Source organism: Silene latifolia, chromosome 9 (assembly GCF_048544455.1).
Source record: "Silene latifolia isolate original U9 population chromosome 9, ASM4854445v1, whole genome shotgun sequence".
In the NCBI taxonomy this organism is placed as follows: Eukaryota; Viridiplantae; Streptophyta; class Magnoliopsida; order Caryophyllales; family Caryophyllaceae; genus Silene; species Silene latifolia.
In genome coordinates this window covers 97365102-97391314 of record NC_133534.1, presented here as the reverse complement: position 1 = coordinate 97391314, position 26213 = coordinate 97365102, and the positions used below count along the sequence as shown (strand labels likewise).

The window sequence follows — 26213 nt, the reverse complement described above, 5'->3', positions numbered from 1 at the left end:
CAATAGGGCTGCCTGGCACTGTTCTGGCTCGTTTTTAGCACTTGTCTAGGACGATCCCGATTACGGTTTACCCGAATACATGACGGATCAGATTGACAAGCTTACGTTTTTACACTTTGTCATTTGACATCCTTTTTCAGATAAATGGATCGTGTTAAGCATCATAACCCGAATTTGGTAAATGGATGTTTAATTTCCGTTTTCACATGCAAATCAATCTAAATCCAACTTGACATCTTATGCTTGATATTTGGATTAACAAACCGACTTAGAAAGCTCACATGTTAGGTTAAACTTTTGGATGCGCATTCATGCATTTTAAACGTTCTATCAACTTTTGCACTTAAACAACCACGATCGATCAGTAGAGGACGCTAAAGCAGGCGGGATTGGGTGTCCGATTAAAGGGCTGCCCAATACACACCCTCACCCCTTACTCAGAACCTTTGGATAGTTGATGGCCTTATCCAGGGCGCACGAGAGTCATTTAAGGCATAGAATGCTAAAAGGAGGACGATTCCTTATCTTTAGTACCTTTGTCAAACACCGCTTTTTGCCTTGGTTGACCTAGGTATAAAGTGGATTCGAATGGGTTCCAAACATCCCACAAATGCTTGGTGGCGACTCCGAACATCTCTACATCGTTTCGAGACCTTTACCGAGACGAAATCGACCGATCTAAAGCGATCCGGTTAAAAGCATTTTTACGTAACCGAGCGTGGCTTTGTTGACCGCTGCATGTCCACAGATTGGCTTGGCGTGCAGGTGGCCCATAACCGCAGATCGGTAGGTGGCCCAAATCCACAGACCGGCATGTGGCACATGTCCACAGGATGAAAAATGCCTTGAATCTGATGTTTGTTGCTCTTTTATAGCCGTTCTTGGGGTGGTTGCACGTGCTCCTATATTTGCTCAACCGTATGCTCCACTTCCTATGAAATAGGAAGTGGTTGCTGACTTTGTCAAAGCTCCTGCTGATCTCTGTAATGTTTCTGCTGACCATTTCAACGTTCCTGCTGACCATTTCAATGTTCCTGTTGACCATTTCAATGTTCCTGCTGGCTGTTTGTTACTTAATTCAAACGTGGCCTTTGTATCACTTGAATGTCTAGGTTCATCCCCCCTTGTTCTTCCTTGCGTCTAGCAGCCTGCTGCCTTGTTATTGGTCCGTATGACTTTAATTTATCCAATCGCGAGTTGCCACGTCATGATGAGAATGAGAGGGTATTTTTACCCATATAGTGTCCAAGTTTACATGTAAGTTGAGGGTGCACAAAATACGTTCTCTTTCCTTCTCCTTTTGCTCGCGTGGTACACGGCCTTATGGCCTTTTTATTTCGTTTTTTGCATCATTCGTTAATTATCATTTCATTAGTTAATATTCATAATTATGATGTTAATGATGGTTTAATTGCTCTTTAGAATAAATAGTATGTTTAATCATATGTTTGTTTATAATTTATGACGATAACATGATAGTTAGAATAATTATCATGTTTAAATTATAAAACGAAACAATTTGTTAATTGTATGACGATAACATGTTTTAAATTAATTAAAATGAAATTTTAGTTAGTTTATTTCATTCTCACACGATTTACATTTGTTTAACTTTAATCATGAAGTAATTAGTTTGATTCACATGTCTAATGTATTGTTTTAATTTTAATTAAGAAATTGTTAAGATTAAATCACATGTTTATTTGATTTATGATGCATGTATGTTATTTTGTATCGTTTATCATTGCTAAATCGTAACCTGGCCTAATTAATATGTAGAAAGCATGTTCAATAAATTAGACATTCATAGGTCATACAAAACTCAACATAGGACGATTTAAATGAAATTCTTTAAAGAATTTAATGAATTCATCTTTTCTTACGATGGCTTCTCGCTAGTTGAATTGCGCATGCGATTCATGACACTCGATGACTAGACTAGTCAACTTTGACCACCCGTTTTGGCGTTGTGATGCCTCGGCCATCGTGCCCTTTTGTCTCGGCCTTCGTGTCACCTTGGTTCGGTTTTGTTTCCGTTTGTTTAATTATTGCGGTTTTGTAATACTACGGTTTTCTATGTCTATGGGTATTCTATAGAGTGGGGCTTACTCTGTCGAGTAAGTATGTTTTTATACGAAACAGTAGTCTGCCTATACGGTACTCGATCGAGTAGCCTTGGCACTCGATCGAGTACGAGACTTACTCGATCGAGTAAGTCAGGTTATGGGTGTTATTTGACGGGTTTTGTTAATATCGCGGATTAGTATATAACAAGTTTCGTCATCTTCTTTAAACACTTTCACAAAACCTAATTCACTGTTAAGAGAGATTTCAAGTTACGTTACATTGTTCTTCCGCATTATTAGCAAATCCCGGAGGTAGAGGTGTCGGTTTCCTTTGTTCTTTATACCGTTGTGATCCTTGCGTCAAGGGTAAGTTCTACGTATCATTTTTTATAGCGTTTGGTTAATGTTGGTTAAACCCTAATTTGGGGAATTGGGGGTTTTTATGGTTTGTATTATTATAGTAGTAATTGTATGAATGTATGTATAGGAGGAGGGTTCATAGAAGAGAGGTTTTGAGACAGCTGCTAGATCGTCTGATTCTGTGATTGCTTTCCAGGTAGGGTTTCCCTACTTAGTATTAATTACATGATGTGTTTGGTGGTTTCATTGTGATTATTGTTAAAGTATATTGTTGGTGGTTGTGACGGTTGTTGGTTATATTGTTGGTTGTATTGTTGATTAATATCGTTGATTGTTATTGTATCTGTATGTGGTCTTCGGGGTGCGTCCCTGGCTGAGTGGAGTCACTTGCGGGAGTGGCTTCACGCCCTTGATTCGCCTTCTGTGGAACCCACCACAGAAGGGATGTGCACATTAATGAACATGGGTTTATCGCTCGATAGAGATGAGCGGGGCTTAGGTGGGAACGACTGCGGTCCCCCACTGGTGGTGTGGAGTATCTGTTGCGACGGGTACTCTGGCAGGACTACACACTTTAGTGTGTAGTCAGTTATGTGGAGATTGATTATGGAGACTGGGGTTGGATGTGACGATTGAGCTGTTTGGCATTTGTTTTACTGTGATTTGTATTGTGTAATTAGTACTGACCCCGTTTAATTATTTTAAAAACTGTGGTGATCCATTCGGGGATGGTGAGCAGTTATTGAGCAGGTTTGATATGATGCATATGGGCTAGCTGGGATGAGTCATCACTTGCAGTTAGAAGAGTCTTCCGCTGTGTCAGACGATGTCCTTTAGTTACTCAGTTTTGTTAGCAGACAGTTTTGGTTTGGTTGTATTTCACTTAACCGTTATGGTTTGAGACATGTAATCACTTAAACTATATTTACTTTTAAAGTACGTTTCTTTATTGTCTTATGATTATCATTGCCTCGGATAACCGAGATGGTGACGTTCCTATACCTGAGTGGTCCTTATAAGGCATTTGGAGTATGGGGGTGTCACAGGTTTATTTCAATTGTTATTGTTATTTAATCGTTGTAATTATTGTAATTTATTTCAAGTAATGTAATTTGTACTTTAAAATATGGGTCAACTTAGTCCTTTATTTTGAGTCAAAATGATTTTACAAAACCTTTGTTTTAGTTGGTTAAATTGAAATATTTAACCAATTAAATCGAAGTGAGTGAACAAAACGATGATGAGGCTAAGAAGGAAGTCCATGTGAGCCTTGGCCTCACTATATGGCATGAATTCCAACGCCTAAGTAGGCTATTTTGTGTCGTGTGTCAAGTGACATATTTAGCAATTGTATTTAGATCAAGTTTTATCTTTAATTCAATTGTTTGCAAATCAAGTCGACGAGAATCATCTGGGATGTAATAGCTAGTTCCCCCATGGCTCCCCCACTCCCATCTGAGCCATGTTTGTGAATGTTTGTTAGTATTTTTCAAATCAAACTCACATGCTAAATCACTTGGACAAAGTAGATTAGATGCATTAAATGATTAGAAACCAAGATCACATGGTAGGTTAAAATGGTGTTTTGCACTCACATACAACAAATCGTAGTCTTATCCAATTAGCCATTATAGTCCCAAGTAGAGGCCATTATTGCAACGGGTGAGGTGGGTGTTTTATTAACGAAATTCCCATCACGTACTTTCAACAACGAACTCAAATCTCATTTTTCAAAATGGTTCCAAAATTTCCTTAAATTTGGTGGCGACTCCAAACGATATTCAACCCCGTGGATAATACAATCAAATCCCCACATCCACATTTTGGCGACTCCGCTGGGGAGTTGTAAGTTGGAAAGGCAAATGATGGCTAATAGGACTAACACTATGATTTGTTTTGCATACATGAATTACACATTTTGAGACTTTAGGAGGACCACCTCACCCATTGGGTCAATTTCAATGGTTAGGAGGTGACGTCCACTATGCTGATTTAAATATCAAGATGGTACCGCCGAGATCTTGAAGTACTTGCTCTTACCATATTGCACACTTCTGCTTATGGGAGGCCTGACTTTCTTTGATAAGGTGGATCATTGGCACAGACCCGATTAGAGGACCGACCGAGACTTAGAAGAGTCTAGGTTCATGAACGATTAATATGTGAATGCTTATGTGTTATTTGATCATCCTCCATGCTTTTTCGAAAATTTCAAACTGTTTTGTCAAACCGTTTTTTTTTCGAAAACCGTCTTCAAATAAAGCATGTTTTCAAACTCGGAATGCTGCCGAAATAGATGTAGGTTTTTTCGACAAAAATGAGCTTTTTATAGCCGGCATGCTTCCCATTGAAAATCTCATTTCCAAATCATCCAGTTTCAAATCAATTCCAAAATGATTTCTCACCATTCCCGAACATAGAATATGTTTTGAGTCAAGTCTAGTCATGTTAAGGGTTCAAGTGAACCGTGTTAAGTACACGACCCTATTGGGTCACCCAAGCCATCTCTTGGGTCCAAGTGAAGCGTGTCGATCATTTGGTCAAAATCAAACCACCAAAACGTCCATCCTAGACCACCTAGGACGTTTTCCAAGAGCCCATGAACCATGTCTGGTTCAATCACGGGTTAATCACACCAAGTCGATGTCAAGTCCGAGTCAAGAAGTTAGTCGATTCGAGTCATAGCCCTTGTTAGGTCTAGACCCATCTCCTATGTGATCCTTTTACAAGTGAGCCACTTAGCTCATTTTTCGGGTCTAGTTCTGTCTTTGAGTCAAATGTCAAGTCTGTGAGTCGAGTCCTTGTTTGTGCAGGGGATTTTTAATACAAGTATTGATTGGTTCAGGGTTTTTCTTATAGAAAGGCCGCCTCAAACCCAAAATAAAGCAATGGAAGCCGCCGTCACTAAGCTGAGTGAAACTGTGGAGTTGATGATAGCTCGATTGGATGCTATTGTAGAAAAGATGAGTGGGGAAAAAGCTATACCTGCCCCATTGCAAAATATATGAACTTGAGAAACGAATCGAGCTCATGCAAAGTCGAATGAAACGCTCGAAAAATATCCGCTATGACACTCCGCCCAAAACCACCGTCGGCCCAAAACTTTCTTTGTAGGAAAAGTACTTATTGATTGTTCAAAGTACCTTCCAAGCCCGAAGAATGAAGTTCGATTTGGGGATTTCAGTATCGTCTGCACACCATACATTCTCCAGAGTGGGAATGAAATCTATGGAATTTGGGACGATAATGAAGATGATATCTACCTTACCAAAGGAGCGATTGTGCCACGAACCCAAGATGAAATCTTGAAGCTATGGAAGGATGTCCTCGAGTCCAATCATTTGACTCGATCTGGGCGCCCCTACCGAGTTGAGAAGGCGAATCACACTGCTATTGCCAAGGATGTTCCAGATAAAGGATCCTCAAAAGAACCTACTTTAGTCAAGGCACTTAGTGAAGGGTCGACCTCAGAGGCTTCCCTTATTAAGAAGCTCCAAAGGACTAAGGCCAATGTCGCCATTTGGCAACTAATCTTAAGCTCATTTGAACACTGTTAAGCCTTACTGCAAGCAATAATGAACATGACCGTATCCCCAAGTACTACTCCGGATGATATGGTTACCTACGTCGCCCAAAGTCAACCACGGCTCACTAATGTCGTGACCTTTTCAGATGAATACTTACCTTCATTTGGGCCAAAGCACTGTTTCGCCATGTATATTGCGGTGGTATGCCTCCAAAAACATATCCCAATGACCCATGTTGACGACGGCTCGGCTGTCAATGTCCTACTATTAAGAACTGCCAACGTGTTGGGCCTACACAAGAAAGATTTCATCTCAACTACCCAAACATTTCGGGCATTTGACGGGACGATCCGTCGGGTATCCGGAATCATCGACTTGGTAATTCGAACTGGATCCATTGAAAGGAAGGTTGGCTTCCAAGTTATCGATGTAGCCTCATCATTTAATCTGTTATTGGGAAGGCCATGGATCCATGCAGTGAGGGTCGTGTCCTCCACCCTACACCGAAAGATCAAGAACCATTTCAAGGATGGAACCATCACCATTAACACCACACCCATCGTGGTGGCCGGAGGGGATGTCACCTCTGAAGTAAGTCTCGAAACCGCTAATGATACGTGTGGTTTTGAAGTCATAAGCATGATCGAATCCAACCCCGAGTTAGGAAACATGGACTTGTACACGGAAAGCCACGTTTGCGAGACAATCCTCAAAATGGGAAAATACTTCGGTTTTTCTATGTACCCCCGAAGGGAGGACACGTTTGTGCTAAAACCGGCAGTCCCAAAAGGAACAACATTTGGGCTTGGATATAAGCCCATTGAAAAATATCTTTTGACAAAGAAGGAGAAATCGGTCGAAGACTGAGAAATCGAAATGGAGCCACACCTATTGACGCTAAATGGGTATTTCGTGAGGGCCGGAGAAGATGAACAATGTTTGGACTTTTCTGTACCCATTTACGACTGGAAGAAAAAAAGGATAGTTCCTGGAATCGAAATATTCCAAGACTGTTATTACATCCCTGAAGACGTACTCGCCGTAATACGAGAAAAGAATAATCCAACCCATGTCGAAGATGGGAGCGCATTGGGTCTCCTTTCCGGAGAAGGAAGAAAGAGGGTAACACCGAGTGAAGATTTGGTTAGCATGATCCTTTGAAGCGACAGGTTTAATCCATCTACCCTCATCACTGATGTAGATCCTAAGAGGACTATTTCTAGATGGAGGAAAACTGTTAAATGGACCGACAATAGAGGACTCCTCTTCAAGTTGACAGCGGGAGAAAGAGAAATGTTTAAATTGGATGATGGTTCCGAGTCTGAGTCTGAGTCTGACTCCGAGTCTGATAAGAGTGCTAAGTTTGAGTCTAAGGGGTCAGGTGTCGAATCCACCCCCTCCCAAGTCTTTCCTTTTAATGCACCCATTTCCGGTTCTGGTATCCCGGGGCCAGTCTCGGGTACCGCTGTTGTCTCGCCACTGACCTCTGATCAGCTGGCTCAAATGTTCGCGCATTTCATGCAATTTCAAATTAATAATAATAAGATGAACCAGTTTGCTTACGACTTGTTTTATTTATATTGCAATTCAATTTTTGAAAATAGTTGTTTAGTAATGAAAATTAGAATGAGGCCGAAGGCAAACAAGTTGAAGAAGAGGAAGGGGAGGTAGAATCACCTCCTTAATTGGTTAAATGGTTAGAAGAATATGACCAAAGAAACTCGGTGATCGAAGATACCAAAACTATCAATGTGGGAACCATCCTAGAACCACAGGAGCTTAAGATAGGAACTACCTTTGATCTCGTAGAAAGACAAGGGTTCATTGACCTGCTGATTGAGTTCAAGGATGTTTTCGCATGGTCTTACAAAGACCAACGAGGATTGATAGGGAAATTGGACAGCACAGGATCCCGATCAAACCAGGGTTCAAACCAGTAAAGCAGAAGCTACGTAGAATGCGTTCAGAGTGGTCTTTAAAGGTTAAGGAATAAATTGATAAACAACTCAAAGCCGGGTTCATCAAGGTGTCGGAATATTCGGATTGGGTCGCCAATGTAGTGCCAATACCGAAAAAAGATGGTAAAGTTTGCGTGTGCGTGGACCTTCGGGATCTGAACAAAGCTAGTTTGAAGGACGACTTTCCATTACCTCACATTTATATCTTAGTTGACAATACCGCAAATCATGCATTACTATCTTTCATGGATGGATATTCCGGTTAAAATCAGATTAAGATGGCCGAGGAAGACATGAATAAGACAACATTTACGGCAGAATGGGGAACCTATTGTTACACAGTAATGCCTTTCGGTTTGATAAATGTCGGGGGAACGTACCAGAGAACAGCAACGACGTTGCTACATAGCATGATGCACAAAGAAGTTGAAGTTTATGTCGATGACATGATATTCAGGTCAAAGGAACGTAGTGGCCATCTTGGGGTGCTACGAAAATTCTTTCAAAGATTGCGAAAGTGCAACATGAGATTGAATCCGCAAAAGTGTGCTTTCGAAGTCACCTCTGGCAAACTGTCGGGTCATATCATTAGCCACCGTGGCATCGAAGTAGACCCATCAAAGATAAAAGCCATTATGGAAATGCCCCATTCCGAGACCGAGAAATAAATTCGAGGTTTATTTCCTAGGACGAGTTCAATACAAAAGCCGTTTCGTCGCAAAGTTGACAATTATTTGTGAACCGATCTTTAAGAAACTGAAGGTCGGAGAAGATGTTATGTGGGATGAACAGTGTCAGGTCGCGTTCGATAAAATGAAAGAAGTGTTATCTTCTCCACCAGTTTTAAGCCCACCAGTAGTCGGGCTGCCGTTATCACTATATCTAACTGTTACGGATACAGCAACGGGAGCTATACTAGCCCAAACAGTCGAAAAAGAAGAAAGAGCTATTTACTACATCAGTAAAAATTTCTTATACTATGAAGTAAAGTACACACCTCTTGAAAAGACGTGTTTTGCCCTAGTCTGGGCAACGAAGAAATTAGGACATTACATGCTTAGCTACAGTGTGAGTGTCTACTCCAAAATGGATCTGATCAAGTACTTGTTTAAAAAACCATTGCTAAATGGAAGAATGTTGAGATGGACTCTCATGTTATCTAAGTTAGATCTCAAATATGTACCTTTGAAAGTGATCAAGGGAAGGGCGGTCGCCGATTTCCTCGCCGACAATCCAATCGAAGAAACAGAAGTCATTGACAGTTGGTCATTTCTCGACGAAAACGTGATTCACGTCGAGAATGACATATGGGATTTGTATTTCGAAGGAGCATCGAACTATATGGGATATGGAGTGGGCATACTTATTATCTCATCAACAGGTGAACACGTGCTCGTGTCCATCAAACTGGATTTCAATGTCACGAACAACGCCGGTGAATATGAAGCATGTTTGCTTGGTTTACGCAGTACTCTTGACTTGGGTGTGAAAAAATTGTTAGAACATGGAGACTCATCCCTAGTGATCAATCAGGTGGAATTAAGAGCCAAATTTTTTCCCCATATCAAACCAGAATCGAAGAATTGGAGAAGTACTTCGAGGATATTCCAGATGTTCACCTCCCGAGAGAAGAAAATCAGTTTGCAGATGCATTGTCCAAGATAGCTGCCTTAATCAAAATTCCCGACTACATAGACAATATGCCAATATGTGTCGAACGAAGATCGTCACCTACCTATGTGAATGCGATCGATGATGCAGAGGAAGGTGAAACTGAACCCTAGTATACAGCAATTTTGAAATTCAAGGAAACAAGAAAGTATCCTCCCGACCTTGACACGCGTGGGAAACGCGCTCTACGAATGTTATCAGCCCAATTCATTAAAACCGATGACGGGCAATTGTATAAGAGAAGACTGCTCAAGGTGTTTTGTTGCGATACATCGATAGACCGACAGCTAAGAAGGTTACGGAGGAAGTCCATGATGGTGAATATGGGCCACACATGAATGCCCATATGTTAGTCCTCAAGATCATAAGGCTTGGCTATTATTGGACAACAATAGAAACAGATTGCTGCAAATATGTCAGGTATTGTCACAATTGTCAAATATTCGCAAATGTACAGCATATGGCACCTTCTATGTTATACACCATAACGTCACCCCGGCCATTTTTAACCTGGGGAATCGACATCATCGGAAAAGTAAACCCATCAGGAACTGGGGGTCATTGTTTTATCCTTGGTTTAATTGACTACTTCACGAAGTGGATAGAGGCTAAGTCTTACAAAGTGTTAAAAGTGAAGCAAGTAGAACAGTTCATTTAGAATGACACCATTTGCTGTTACACAGTACCACATGAGTTCATCATTGATCATGGAACCCATTTTCAAGATGAGACCATGATAATACTTGAAAAGTATAAGATGAAATACCACAAGTCATCACCATACCAACAACAGACAAATGGCCCGATAGAAGCTGCTAACAAAACAATCACGACCAACTTAAAGAAAATGTCAAACAATTATAAGGAGTGGCCTGAGAAGATACCCTTCGCATTATGGTGGTATAGAACTTCAATTAGTACAGCCACAGGTGCAACCCTGTATTGCTTGGTATATGGAATGGAAGTGGTTCAATTCAACCAGTTGAGCTGGAAATACCATCCCTAAGGATCCTACTGGAAAGTCAGGTTCCTGAAGCAGGTTGGGTTCAAGCAAGATATGATTTACTAGTCATGCTCGATGACCGACGTTTGAACACATTGTACCATGTCCAACTCTACCAGAAAAGGATAGAGAGAGCTTTCAACAAAAAGGTCAAACCAAGGGGAATTACCGAGGGTGATCTGGTTCCCAAGTCGGTTAGAGCTATGTTACCTATTGACCCGAGGGGTAAGTTTAAACCAAACTAGGCAGGCCCTTATTTTGTAAAGAAGATTTTGTCAGGAGGCGATGTTCGATTAACGGATTTGGATGGGATTGACTTCATAAATCCTACAAATTTGGACCAGCTGAAGAAATACTAGCCTTGATGACCTCATTCTCAAATGTTATGAAGTAACTTTTGAATTGGAAATTTTTTTAGAATAAGTTGTGAGTTGTTTGTCAATACTGCATGAAACATTTTAAGTGAGAACTACGGACTCGGATTGATTCTGTTGCAAAGCAGATACGTAGGCAACTCTTAGTTAAGAGTACAACCGAAACATATAAAACAAAAATGAAATTTTTGATGCAGTAATCGGGGATTTCTAATAAATAATAAGTTTTTATTTATTCTGAATTCCGAGCGAAGCCCGTTACAATATTTTATTTCGGGCGAAGCCCATCACACACAACTAAAAAGGAAAGCACACAAACAGTAATAGTAATAGCAATAGTAGATAGTAATGTCGAAGACTACTCTTTGCTACCCTCAGCCGGGCCGCACGCCCCATCACGACGAGACGATGTCTCACCCATCATCACTCGGGCTCTTTTCTTCGGAGGAATCGTCAATTCTTCACGAGGGCCCAACCTGTCTTTCACTCTAGGTCGAGGACCAAGTCTTTCTACAAGTGTCAACCCACTTTCATTCCTCAGACCTAACCTTTTCCACACATCTGAAACCAAAGAGTCAATCTTACGAGTCGAGTAAGTCTCTGTTTCGGACCTAGATGAAATCGGGTTCGTCCCAGTAAAGAATTCCCGGTTCTTCTTCCCTTACTTGTGGTATTTGTAGTCAATGGCTTCATACTTGGAAAGTTACCTTCGGGCCTTGAAAGAAGGCTCAATAGTCCACTGCAAATAAGAAGGTGACACCCGACTAGAGGCAAACGGCTCAGAAATATGCCAAATAGTCCTCCGAGTCCAAGACTCCAACCATGCATTGCACCTCGCAATAGGCACTTCCTTGACCTGGCCGCAAACAGGCTCAATAGCGGGAATACGTTGTCGATGATCGACCTATCGAAGAACACGGTCCGGGTAGATATGGGTGGACCACTTCAAACGCAAAAGAGTGAGATGTCTGATTCTATCAGTTTCAGACAAACCAGTAACTGCAATAAGGCGAAGCCAAGGTAAGGCCCATCTAACATGTAACCCAGCATCTAACATGTAACCCAGCATTGGCAGAAAGCCGTTGTCACCAGAAAGGCTCCTTCTTCCCAGTAGCAAACTGACGGTGACGAGATGTGAAGCTTCTCACCTCATATGTACCTATAACCTTCGGTGGATCAACCAACTCGAGTCTTTCACATAGACAGATCTGTGAAAAAGGACCGAGAAAGCGAATTAGACTACAGGAAATAATGTCAAACCCACTGAATATAAAGGAGGTGGGCACATAAAAAAAGAACAGCGAAAAGACATACCTGTAGAAGACGGGTAGATCCAGTATAAGCAAGGTTTGGGTTGGTCTTCCGAACATCGAACCCAGCAATAATTTCAGCAAGAATGATCCAAGCTGGGCTCCTACGTTGCTCCATTTGTTCAACAATCCGGATGAACTTTGCTTTACCGTAACAAGTTGGTACCTCAATATGCCCTTCAAAAGAATAAAGATGAAGCATAATCAACCCAAAAACCCTATGACGGAACGCTGTAGGAATCAATGGGCCGTCTGCACGACCAAATTTCTGAGCACTAGCGAGTAAGTTTACTCGCTCCCCATCATCGAAGGCACGCGCCTCATCACGTGACAAACCAAGGAAATCACGGTACTTGTTAGCCCATCCTCTCTGAAAGTCGGGAATAACAGGAGTTAGCTCAATCTTCTAACCTCCTAGAATGGCAAATTCTTCCGGAAGGGGACAAATCTCTCCTTAGGAAAGGCAAAAACATGATGGGTAGGGTCCCAGAATTTTAAGCACTCTTCAAGCAAAATAGTTTCAGGCAGGACCTGCCTCAACGGGAGTAGTTGTTTTAATCCCGTATCAAAAAGTATTTGAGAATCCAACCCTTTGAAATCAGAGGCCCAAGATGACATGGTTTTTCGAAGAGAATTCAAGTTTAACAAGAAGTTTTTGTGAAGAAAAGAATAAGAAATTGTGGTTTAGCTCCTATTATGATCTCCTTATATAGGAAAAATAAGGAGAGAGTTTCAAGGGTTTTAGGAAACCCTTGTTTGCCGCCCAAGTAACACGGCCGAGGCCTTGGGGCGCGGGCCTCCGGGCTTCCTCATCACCCTTTATCGCTTATTGCACCAAAGTTCGTTGTTGCGGGCTCAATTTGCGTTTCGCGGGTCAGAATAGTCAATCTACATTTTTATCCCCAGCAAGTCCATGCTTGAAATAAAAAAAACTCGTACACACTTAAGGATGTTTTTTATGTTTTATGGGTTATGTCTTGCCCATATTATTTACGGGTCAATCCCGTAGTCAGAAACTCGAAACATGTCTACTTATCGTTTTTTCCTATAAAATTTCGAAAATTCAAATGTTCCGGGCAAGGCCCATTTTCAAGTTCCGGGCGAAGCCCATGTTCAAATGAAATGTTTCGGGTGAAGCCCGTCTTCAAATTTTAGCTCCGAGAAAAGCCCATATTCGAATACTTCCGGGCGAAGCCCAATTTCAATATGAAACTTCAGTTCCGGGCGAAGCCCATCTTCATATGTCAAATTGGGTCAGAAACCCAATTATAAGTAGGTACGCTTCAGCTAGGCGCCCTAAAGTCATAAACTTTAGACCCAATGATACTGGGGGCTCTATCGCTTTCAAGCTCCAGAGACCGCCATAATTATGAACGGAGAAGTCTCCACCTAAGTACAGTAATCCGTGTCGGGTTACTAAGATGAAAGTATTCCCCAGCGGAATACAACCAGTGATATTACAACAGCGAAGAATCGCAGCTCAAGTGGACTAATGCACATGCAACATCATGGGAGAGGTATTTCCAAAGTATGACGATAACCTCCTTTCGGAAAGCTTCGTTTTGGGCCAAGACTGCAGAATGCCAAGGCCAAGGTATGTCGAACTACTATGCGGGTTTGATTCCGTCACAACGAATACGTAGGCGCCTGAGGATAAGGCTCAACCCACCTTACATGCAAGTTTATGGGTTAATGACCAAAGATGATGATTTGATGCAACAGAAGTAAGAGTCAATCCCCAGCAAAGTTTCAGGTATGATCTCTTCCTACGGCTGGCGAGCTTACATACGCACGTCTATTGAACTATATACAACCCGCGGAATCCTCAGGTCGAGAGGGACCTGGGGAATACTTTGACTTTCGCCTTGTCCAAGCCTCAGTCAAAGTGGGGGCTCTGTAGATACCCGTATCCATCGATATTGAAATTTACAAAAATCCCGACAAAACACCGATGATGATAGGACACATGTTTACTTACATCGCTCGTTAACGAATTTCGTTTTGTGATGCGGGACAAGCATTATTTGACGATTTTATAATTTAAATGAAATTTAAATTATTTCAAAATAAATGAAATTTATTTCATCGATTTTCATATTTTCGAGTTTATTTAAAAATTAAAGCTTTTATAATAGATTTTTAAAATAAATTATTATTCAAAGTTTTTATTTTAGATTTATTTGAAATAAGATATGTGACGGTTTCGTTTTTATCGCTTTATTTAATTTGAAAAATTAGATTTTAAGCGGTTTTAAACGGGGTTTTTGAGACGGTTCTAAGCTCGATTTTTGAATGATTTTGAGCATGAGTTTCGAGGCATAGCTTTTGTGCAAACCACCACCATTCTCAACCCAACTACCTAGCCATCCACTCATCACCTAGCCCACTAACCTAACACCCATCCTAGCCCTAACCCATGCCCAAACCCGTAACCAAAACCCAACCAAAAACCCCAACTCGTGCCCTGTTTTGCCGCATCAAAACAGGGACTTCCCGAGTCCTTTTCGAGCCCTCATCCAAGCCAACTCCCTTCCCTCGTTTCTCTTACTTATTCCCCAAGTAAGAGAGGATATTTTGCTTATCCTACCAGCTCACACAATCTTCACATACCCGAAACAATCCCTTCCTTTATCTCCTTCCATATCCTTTCCAAAACGGACATAATCTTCTCTACCTTCCATATTTTGACCAAACTATCCTACCCCTTCCTCAAGCAATGATTTTGGAACCCTAAGTAGCCAATTACCGAACACTAGCACCCCTATTCCCTTTTCCTATATAAACCACACTCATGAACACCGAAAAAAGGGACGAAAAACACAACACCTATACACGGTTCGAAACCCTATCATTTGCCCTCCATTCTCACGTTACAAAGCAACCCTAAATTCCTTTCATACCCAAAAATAAAGTAAAAAGTTCACACAAGAGATTAGACGAACATTAGAGCATCGATTTGCTCTCTTATTCGTGTTCTTTCGCGTTCTGGACAGCATCTGTTCTCGTCCGTTTTGAGTCATTTTAAAGACATTTTTACCTCTGTTTTTTGCTAAATTTTGAATCTTTGGATCTAAGGATTCCAGAACATCTTTCAGATTTAAATTTGAGTTAGAAACAAAGTCACAATCTTCATTTGAAAATCGCTGCATGAAGTGCCTTCTACGCGAGAAATTGTTTTTGTTTTTCGAAATTGTTTTCGTTAAATTGTTTCGATTTTTATTTTACAATCGTGAAAGACGCGCCTTCTAAGCAATACTTGCATACAGGATGCTGAGTGGTGTCCAAGTTTACATGTAAGTTGAGGGTGTACAAAATCCCGTCACTTTCCTTCTCCTTTTGCTCGTATGGTACACGGCCTTATGGCCTTTTTACTTCGTTTTTCGCATCGTTCGTTAATTATCGTTTCATTAGTTAATGTTTCGTAATTATGATGTTAATGATGGTTTAATTATTATTTAGAATAAATAGTATGTTTAATCATATGTTTGTTTTCAATTTATGACGATAACATGTTAGTTAGAATAATTATCATGTTTAAATTATAAAACGAAACAATTAGTTAATTGTATGACGATAGCATGTTTTAAATTAATTAAAATGAAATTTTAATTAGTTTATTTCATTCTCACATGATTTATATTGTTTAATTTTAATCCCCATTAAATAAATGAATAGGTGAACTCTATTATTTTCCCGCCAAAAAGCATATTCTCAAAAAGGAAACTAATGATAATTATGTTCATTCACTAAATAAGAAAACTAACAAATACAATTTATTCATCTATTATATTTTCAATAAAATTAATCTTTTCATCAAATTTGATTCTTTTCACTAAACTCTAAACTATATTATTTAAATTAAAAGAAAAAAAAATCCCCTACTTACTAAATGAATAGGTGAACTCTATTATTTTCCCGCCAAAAAGCATATTCTCAAAAAAGGAAGCTAATGATAATTATGTTCATTTACTAAATAAGAAAACTAACAATTACAATTTAATTAATATATTATATTTTCATTAAAATTAATTTTTTCATCAAATTAGATTATTTTCACTAATCTCTAAACTATATTATTTTAATTAAAATAAAAAAATTGATATAAAATTATAAATTACTAAATCTTTTATTGATCCTATTATTAGATGATGAGTTAACCCATATTCTGTACAAAACGATCATTATTATTACTTTCGCGACAAACAAAATTAAAAAAAAAAATATAACTTGAAACTCATTAGTTTTATGTTATAAAAATATTTTCATTAGAATATATTCAACTTATTACTCAATTTTCTTGAATAATTTTCAGTTTTAGCTTTTATTTATAAAAGCAAAATAAAATGATGACAAATGTAAACAATTATAATGTATCAATATTATATAAATAATTTTATAAAAATATTAAATTTTAAATACCATGCATATAATGCACGGAGTCTAAACTAGTTACGAAGTAATTAGTTTGATACACATGTTTAATGTATTATTTTAATTTTAATTATGAAATAGTTAAGATTAATTCACATGTTTATTTGATTTATTTGATTTATGATGAATGTATGTTATTTTGTATCGTTTATCATTGTTAAATCGTACCTGGCCTAATTAATATGTAGAAAGCATGTTAAATGAATTAGACATTCATAGGTTATACAAAATTCGACATAGGACGATTTAAATGAATCTTTTTAAAGAATTTATTGAATTCATCTTTTCTTACGACGATTTCTCGCTAGTTAAATTGCGCATGCTTAGCATCCGATATCGATGACTAGAATAGTCAATTTTGACCACCCGTTTTGGCCGTGTGATGCCTCGACCACCGTGCCCTTTTGTCTCGGCCTTCGTTCCACCTTGGTTCGGTTTGTTTCCGTTTGTTTAATTATTGCGGTTTATTTCAATTGTTATTGTAATTTAATCGTTGTAATTATTGTAATTTATATCAAGAAATGTAATTTGTACTTTAAAATGTGGGTCAAGTTAGTCCTTTATTTTCAATCAAATTGATTTTACAAAACCTTTGTTTTAGTTGGTTAAATTGAAGTATTTAACCAACTAAATCAAAGTGAGTGCACAAAACGATGATGAGGCCAAGGACGAAGTCCATGTGAGCCGTGACTGCACCATATGGCACGAATTTCAACGCCTAAGTAGGCAATTTGTGTCGTGTGTCAAGTGACATGTTTAGCAATTGTATTTAGATCGAGTTATATCTTTAATTCAATTTTTTGCAAATCGAGTCGAAGTGAAACGTCTGGGATATAATAGCTAGTTCCCCCATGGCTCCCCCACTCCCATCTGAGCTATGTTTGTGAATGTTTGTTAGTATAGTTCAAATCAACCTCACATGCTAAATCACTTGGACAAAGTAGATTAGATGTATTAAATGATTAGAAACTAAGATCACATGATAGGTTTAAAATGGTGTTTTGCATTCTCATACAACAAATCGTAGTCTTGTCCAATTAGCCATCATAGACCCAAGTAGAAGCCGTTATTGCAACGGGCGGGGGTGGGTGTTTTATTAACGAACTTCCCATCACGTACTTTCAACAACAAATTCAAATGTCATTTTTCAAAATGGTTCCCAAATTTTCTTAAATTTGGTGGCGACTCCAAATTATTTTCAACCCTGTGGATAATACAATCAAATCCCCACATCTATAGCGAGAAATTAGTTATAGTTGCCTTGTTGGTTTCTTGGGTTTTATTTGCAGTTTATTGCATGTTTAAGAATTGAGAAATAGAAAAAATTTGTTAACATATTGAGTAAGTTTGTGAACATGTTCTAATGTGTAATTTCCATTATGCAGATGTTTGTTTACATTAGTAGCTGAATGTAAGTGATATGAAATGGTACCATATTAATAGCCTAAAATGGTGACATATTGGATCATTGACTTCACATGTTGTAATATGTAATATGTTAGCATGATGCAACTCTATGTTTATATGCTTTTACAAATTATAACAATCCTTAAATTGGTAGCATATTGCACCTGATGTTAACATCTTGTAAAACGTAGTGTATCTTAGTGATCATTTTATAACTTTCTGTTTTAATTTATTATTGCAACAAAGTGATAACTTATCATCTAAAAATAGTGTCATATTGCCCTACTCTCATAACATTATTATGTTTGAAAATATTTTATGGCTACCCTTATATTGGGATATTTTCATAGACATACCTTTGAGTCCAAGTAGATACTCTAAATATTCAGTACATATATAGGTTGACAGGGTGACATAATGAACAAAACTATAAACATTATGAGAGTATATGACTACATATTCATATATAGTATTAATACGCATTTCCTGAAAATGATATCACAAAGGACACAATTAAAAGTTTTTTTTTTTATTTTTTTCATCCTATGACTCAAAAAATGGGTAGGAAAATGATGTTTACATTATGTTCAAGTCCTTGTATGATATATGACCATGTTTAAATTTTAATAAAATGGCAACATGTTGCACAATTAAGTGAATATATTACAGACATCAAAAATATTTTCATGTTTATGACTTTTATAACCATTTATTAATCAATTGATAATTCATATTTTGAAATAATAACTAATGAAACATGCGTAAAAATGTAAAACAAGTATGTTGACATATTTGTATAATATGTTACTATGCTGGAATTGTAAGCAATTGTAACATATTGGTGAAATATTTCAACATTTTTATGGTGTTAGTATTTGTTCCCATTATTGGTGATTTTATTATCATTTAATATGTGGCCATGTTTCCAAACTTAAAATAATTCTAAAAATGGTAAAATATTTCACAATGTTATAGAATAAGAATTGAAGAGAAAGGGTAGAGAGAAATTAGAGAGAAACAAGCAAAATAGATTGATAGAGGGAATAAAGTCGTATAATATTCATTACATATGGGGATATATATAATACATAAATGCTGAGTGGATCGGGCCTTAATTACATGTTTAATGGCCATAACAGGTATAAGCCCAATGTACATCCACGCTAACTAATATTTCATAAGACTCCCCCTTGGATGTACATTACTGAAGAACATGCCTCGTTAAAACCTTACTAGAAAAACCTGTGGGAAAAACACTAGTAAGGAAAAAGAGTACATTATTCCTCTAACACGCAAACAAATAAGCTGCCTTGTTAAAATAATTCCTTGGAAAACCGAGTGGGACAAAACCATAGATAAGGAAAAAGAGTACAGCGCGTGCAGACTCCCCCTGATGGTTACATCACTTGTAATACGTCAATGCAACTCATGATGTGACAAAGTTTCTTGATCTTGGAAATAGCTATCATCGTACTTGATCAACTTAGTAGATTTCTTCAATTAATAAGAATCGTTGTTCGCTTCAAAATTCATAATATGACGATAACCATTCATAACGATTTTACAGCTTTACTTCAAATGATCTTGTTACTTTTGTAGTTAAAATCACTTGAACTTTTCTTTGCAAGACATATTATAATAATGTGCATGCATATGATATGTGACTAATTTCTAAACTATATGACATGAAAGAATGTAATGATACGATAAAAAAACTAATTCAAAGCTGATATACTTAGTCTCTATTTTCACATGATGACTCATAATGCAAATTATACAGTATAATTTTAAATATTCATGATTTGGATGGATTTCAAGTTTATGAGCTCGTTAATAACCATATATATGTCTACTGTCAAATGGACTTATAAAGTCCTAATTCAATTTGGCAATTAAATATTGCGCGCAAATGTATATCTGTTTCATATGGATATACTTTTATGATGATCATATACTAGAATTTCTAGAATTGAAATTCTTCATATATTACACGATAGGTGTAATTTAATATGATAAAATTTCTTTTGTTTTACCAACTTTTCACTTCTTTTCTCCCCCTAAGGTGGTAAAAACAATATCCAAGATAGATTGCAATCATTTACATAACCACCTTAGAATCCAATTTCTCATATCATATATAAATGAGATATAATTGTGGGCATTTTGTAAGATAATATAAAATTTTGGGGAGTAGTGAATAATGTATTTTGCTCTTAATGTGCTTAATTAAGACGCCCAATTTAGAAGATCAACTTGTTCACATGATAATAATCAAACTGTGAAATGTAATTGCACAATTACTCATATTTTGTTATGTGGTTTTTAAGCCACTAAAGTAATATCAATTTGTACCATTGAATTTATTAGGTCTTTTCAACCTCGAGTATTAATGTGGAACGCCAATGTTTAGATATTCAAATATCAATCATACTTAAATTTAGCATAGTCTCCTGTTGTAATATGAAGTAATATTTCTATGCTACACATAAGAGTTTCAGCACATTATAAGCTTTCTGTTAATAATAAACAGGTATAGTAAAAAACCCAAATGAACTCAATATTACATTAAAGTTCTTTAAACACTTGTTGATCATATATGATCATTTCATGTCAACTTTTGATAGTAGTTCGCAATGCATTATAATACTCCATACTTGGAGTTGGATGCCTTAATTGTGCAATTGTCCACATTTTTACCAAATGTAGAGTTGAATGCTAACTTATGGTTAGCTATTATATCATATGTGCAAAGAAATGGTGTGGTATAGCGAATATGACACGTTTTGTGTCTCATGTAAAGGTAAACTAACAAAAATGTATCCCTTTGGGAAATACGACGAAGTTATTCATTTTGAGTAACCATTAATTTGCCGTCTTAATAGTGTTAACAATTATTTCGTATGACGAATAGTTTAAGTCTATGGAGAATTTGACTTTTCATTTGGGGTAATAAAAATAAATAATATGGGTAAGATTACTCAATAATAAATTAGTCTCCATTTAAATTTATTGGAGAATGACTCATAATATTGTAGTAGGAAATGAATTATCACTAAATTGATAGAATATCATCTTAAATTATGATGATACGAGACCGTCACACATTAAATAGATAGAAGATCATCTTAAATTATGATGACATGAGACTATCTCGCATTAAATAGATAAAAGATCGCCTCATGTTAAATAAATATGAGACCGTCTCATATTAATTAGATAGGAGTCCATCTCAATTAAATAGAAATGATAATCTCGAATTAAATAGATAGGACGCGGTCTTACATTTAAAAGATAGAAGACCGTTTTATATCATAACGCCATTAGATTGTCCCACTTAAATTGATAGAAGATCGTCTTAAATTATAATGACGATCATCTTCTGTTAAATAGATATGGATATGATGTCTTCTCACATTAAATAGATAGAAGACTGTCTTGCATTATAATGACACAAGACTGTAAATCGATAGAAGACTGTCTCAGATAAAATAATAGGACATTGATTGTGTCCAAATGATTTTCATAACCAACAACCAAAAAAAATAAAAATTCTTATGAGTTAACGATAAAATTAGGACCTGAACTATAGTATTTTTTCCGGTTAAGGGACTGAAGTATTAAATACCTACGGTAAGGACCTTAATTGTAACGTCAGTTTCTTACACTGTTAAATCCCACTATTGCTTGTTGTACGGCTAATAAAAAGCCCATTTGGCTTGACTAAAACTAGTTTTCTACTAATATAAAATAGGGTTAATTGATGAGAATAATCCAAACTATATCTCACCTTCTCAAATTAATCCGAACTATGTTTTATCCCATATTAATCCGATCTTTGCTCTCATATTTCTTATTTTGCTATTTTGGAAGGGCAACCTGTTAAACCGGTTACCCCTTTACACTTTTTATTTTTAAACTTGTACTTTTTTTTCAGTGTGTGCTTATCTTTTTACCTTCTTTTCTTACTTGTTATTACTCATTTCACTTCTCCATTTCTCCTTCTTCATCCTCTTTCATAATCCTTCTTCATCTGCCTTTAAATTTCAAATTGACAAAACTAAATTACATAGATCCTATAAACATGAAATCGTAATCAAAATCATCAGACACCACAATCATAGAAACATGGAGATATTAATGAGAAAATTACAGTTGATTCCGATCTTGATGGGTGCTGTACATGATAAAATAATTGAAAAAATAATTTAGTAATTGTAAGATTCTTAGTATGTACTGTAAATTGAAATGAATACAAGTAAAAATAAAAAAGAGGGGAGAGAAAAATACCCATGGTAAAAAAACGGAAAGGGTGAAAACAAGTTTAGAGATGTAGGAAGGGAGAGTGAAATGTTTGTTGCTCATTCTACTGGCAGAATATTCGATGAAGGCTATTTTCTGAAATCTGAAGTCCTTGAAATTGATGAAGATGAAGGACACAACATACCATTGTTCAATGGGTGAAAAAGTTGAGGAGAAAATCTGGCAAAAAAAAGGCGAAGATAATTGAAGGAAAAAAAAATTACCATTGAAGATGTAAAAGGGAGAAGGAAAAAAGAAGTGACTGAAGGAAGAAGATGACCTAAAAGAAAGGGTAACCTGCTAATAATTAGCCTTAACCTGTTATAAACAGTCAAAAATTGAGTAGGTGTAGTCTAAGAAATATGAGAGTAAAGATCGGATTAATATAGGTTAAAATATAGTTGGGATTAATTTGAGAAGGTGAGGTATAGTTTGGATTATTCTCATCAATTAACCCTATAAAATATGTGTCTTCATTATATGAAAATTATTCCATCATAAAACGGTGAATTACGGTTATAACTATTCCTCTAAATATTTAGGGGGCGTTTGGTTGGAGGTCTATAAGAAAGAGAAAGGGAAACAAAGTTATTGATATCCTTTGTTGGTGTTTGTTTGATACAAACAAAGAGAATGAAATTCTCTTCCTTACCTCTCAATCCATCTAATTCCTTACCCCCAACCCCCCAAGGTATGAGATTTCATTACCCTTGTTACCCTTCAACCACCTTATACCTACCATCACACTTATGACTCCCACCGGCCACCACACCCGTCACCATCAAGACACCACCGCCGTCACCACCGCCACAACCACCTTGACGCCACGACCACCCCACTACTACCAGCACCACCACGTCACCACCACCATCACCCCCACTACCACAACCATCCCACCTATACCACCACCACCAAAACCACCACCACAGCCACCCCACATAAGCCACCACCGCAACACTACCTCCATAACCACCATGACACCACAACCACCACCACCACCAACACGACCACCCTATTGTCGCCACCACCATGCCACCGTCACCGCCATCACCACCACCACCACCACCCCACCTAAACCAACACCCGCACACCAAAACAAACAATAACGCACAACACTTCATTTTCTTGATGTAACCAAACAACTAGTTGAGTTTCAATCCCTTACCTTTTCCCCTTTTACCCTTTTTAATTCCTTGTCCCTTTCCCTTTCGCTAACCAAACGCCCCCTTAGTGTGATCGTCTTTTATATTCTTACCTTTGCTCAATATCATGAGTATATATACTAGGGTAGTAGGGTGTAAGGTTTGAGGGGTGATTTTGGGTAGAAGATCTAAGAGATTCAACTTGTCTCTCTTGAGACAGCCGACTCGGTTAGAATGACTCAAATATGTTACTCCCAGAGTCCCGCTTATTTATTTACCTTTTCTATTTTTGGGTGTCTCGGTCAATTGTTTGACATTTTATTTTAAGAATATTTTATGAATGCCTTTGATGGATAATTTGAACTTCAAACTTAATTTTGTCCACTAGACTTGATATTCAATAATTGGCTCCCTCATTTTTCTTTAATCTTTGATAAATCAAAGGTAAACAAATGATCGAGATGGAGGGAGTATTAATAAGTTATTCCATCAACCCTCCACTGCAAAATCATTTTATTTTTTTCATATGCTTTTGTTGCTTATAAACCGAATAAAAAGTCGAAATCATGGCCGTTGAATTAAATGGAGTTTTAGTATTGGAAGAAATGGCGGATTCAAATACTAGTACTCCTTTTGACAGTTTTAGATATTGCAGTAAAGTAGCACGTCTATACATTGTGGGCTAATTATTATAAATCATGGAGTTGATCAAATGATCAGTAGGAACTAGGAAGCCACGACTTTGTGGGGGAGCGATAGTAGATAAAGATAAACATAATGGGAAAATGGATGACAGGTCCTTAACGGTAAAATTTTATTGTTTGGGTCCTTATCTGAAAAAAATTCTATAGTTTAGGTCCTTGACTTAGGATTAACTCCTGGTAATATCGGGGGTCACAAATTTAAAACTTGCAAGATTTCACGTACATAAATTTGGAAACCATATCACAATTACCAAAATGAAAAAATATTTGTGCCATAATGTACCAAAATAAATCTAATCATTACAAAATTAGTTCACCAGGTGAATCGTAGAAAACTTAATTCAATTATAACCTATTGTATGATTTGCTACTGCATTAGGAATATGCGCCAAACACAATTATAACATATACGGAGTATTATTCATGAGTGTTAATAATAATCAAAGATTGATTAAAGCATGGATAGCATATGTGAATACATGAAACAAAACATAAGTAACGATGCACTTATCAATGTATGACTGAACAAAAAAATAATCTTTGTATGTAGTGGTGAGTAAAATGAGATAGATAACCAATTTCAATCTGCAATGATAAATCGTCTACGCATACATACCAGAACTAGATAAATAAGAGAGTAAGATCTATATCAACCTCATGATTATCATATCTAAATAATAGTTTTAAAGTTAGAGATTCGTGCTGATAACGTGTTATAAAATAAGAATTGAAGAAAAAGGGTAGAGAGAAATTAGAGATAAAACAAGCAAAATAGATTGAGAGAGGGAATAAAGTTGTATATTATTCATCACATATGGGGATATATATATATATATATATATATATATATATATATATATATATATATATATATATATATATATATATATATATATAGAATTAGGATCACATGAGTTCACCCTATCTTTTTGAGTCCGTGAGTCCATGATATAATATCACACGTTATATTAAATAATATCACAGCTTACAGTATCACATGTTATACTAAAGAGTATCATAGCTGGGAAAAAAACTTTTTCAAAAAAAAAAAATTGAAAAAAAAATCGTGATATTGTTTTGTAATACAATATCACAAGTTATGCTAAACAATATCACACGTTATACTAAACAATATCACAGGTTTCACGAAAAAAAAAATCAGTTAAAAAAAATTTCGAAAAAAAAAAATTTGAATTTTTTTTTTTTGTGATATTGTTTTGTAAGACAATATCACAAGTTATACTAAACAATATCACAGCTTACATGGAAAAAATTGTTAAAAATTTTTTGAAAAAAAAAAATTCGAAAAAAAATTTTTTTTGAAAAAAAAAATTTTCGAAAAAAAAATTTTCGAAAAAAAAAAATTATTTCAAAAAAAAAAATCGTGATATTGTTTTATGGACTCATGGACTCAAATATTTAGGTGGACTCACCGGATCCAACCTCTCTCTCTCTCTTTATATATATATATATATATATATATATATATAGAATTAGGATCACATGAGTCCACCCTATCTTTTTGAGTCCGTGAGTCCATGATACAATATCACACGTTATACTACACAATATCACAGCTTACAGTTTCACACGTTATACTAAACAATATCACAACTGAAAAAAAAAAAAATTTTGAAAAAAAAATTCGAAAAAAAAATCGTGATATTGTTTTGTAATACAATATCACACGTTACACTAAACAATATCACAAACTAAAAAAAAAAAAAAAAAAAAAAAAAAAAAAAAAACTATTTCGAAAAAAAAAGTTTGAAAAAAAAAATCGTGATATTATTTTGTATTACAATATCACACGTTATACTAAACAATATCACAGCTAAAAAAAAAAAAAAATTTCGAAAAAAAATTTTGAAAAAAAAAAATTCGAAAAAAAAAAATTTGAAAAAAAAAAATTCGGAAAAAAAATTTTGAAAAAAAAAATTCGTGATATTGTTTTGTATAGT

The 26213-nt window shown here is 36.5% G+C and overlaps 1 protein-coding gene across 1 annotated transcript; it reads left to right on the top strand.

The window, feature by feature from the left end:
• The first annotated feature begins 8724 nt into the window (after positions 1-8724).
• LOC141601379 (uncharacterized) lies at positions 8725-11008 on the top strand. The gene is made up of 5 exons (XM_074421654.1): positions 8725-9361; positions 9445-9678; positions 10266-10511; positions 10565-10810; positions 11004-11008. The coding sequence occupies exons 1-5, from the start codon at positions 8725-8727 to the stop codon at positions 11006-11008; spliced, it is 1368 nt and encodes a 455-aa protein (XP_074277755.1).
• Positions 11009-26213: the final 15205 nt, after the last annotated feature.

Excerpts from the sequence above, each read along its gene's own strand:
- LOC141601379 (XM_074421654.1), top strand. The coding sequence starts at position 8,725 with ATGAAAGAAGTGTTATCTTCTCCACCAGTTTTAAGCCCACCAGTAGTC. Across the intron at positions 9,679-10,265 it reads GATCGATGATGCAGAGGAAG|TACCACATGAGTTCATCATT; the intron begins GTGAAACTGAAC and ends GCTGTTACACAG. Across the intron at positions 10,512-10,564 it reads TTCAATTAGTACAGCCACAG|TTGAGCTGGAAATACCATCC; the intron begins GTGCAACCCTGT and ends CAATTCAACCAG.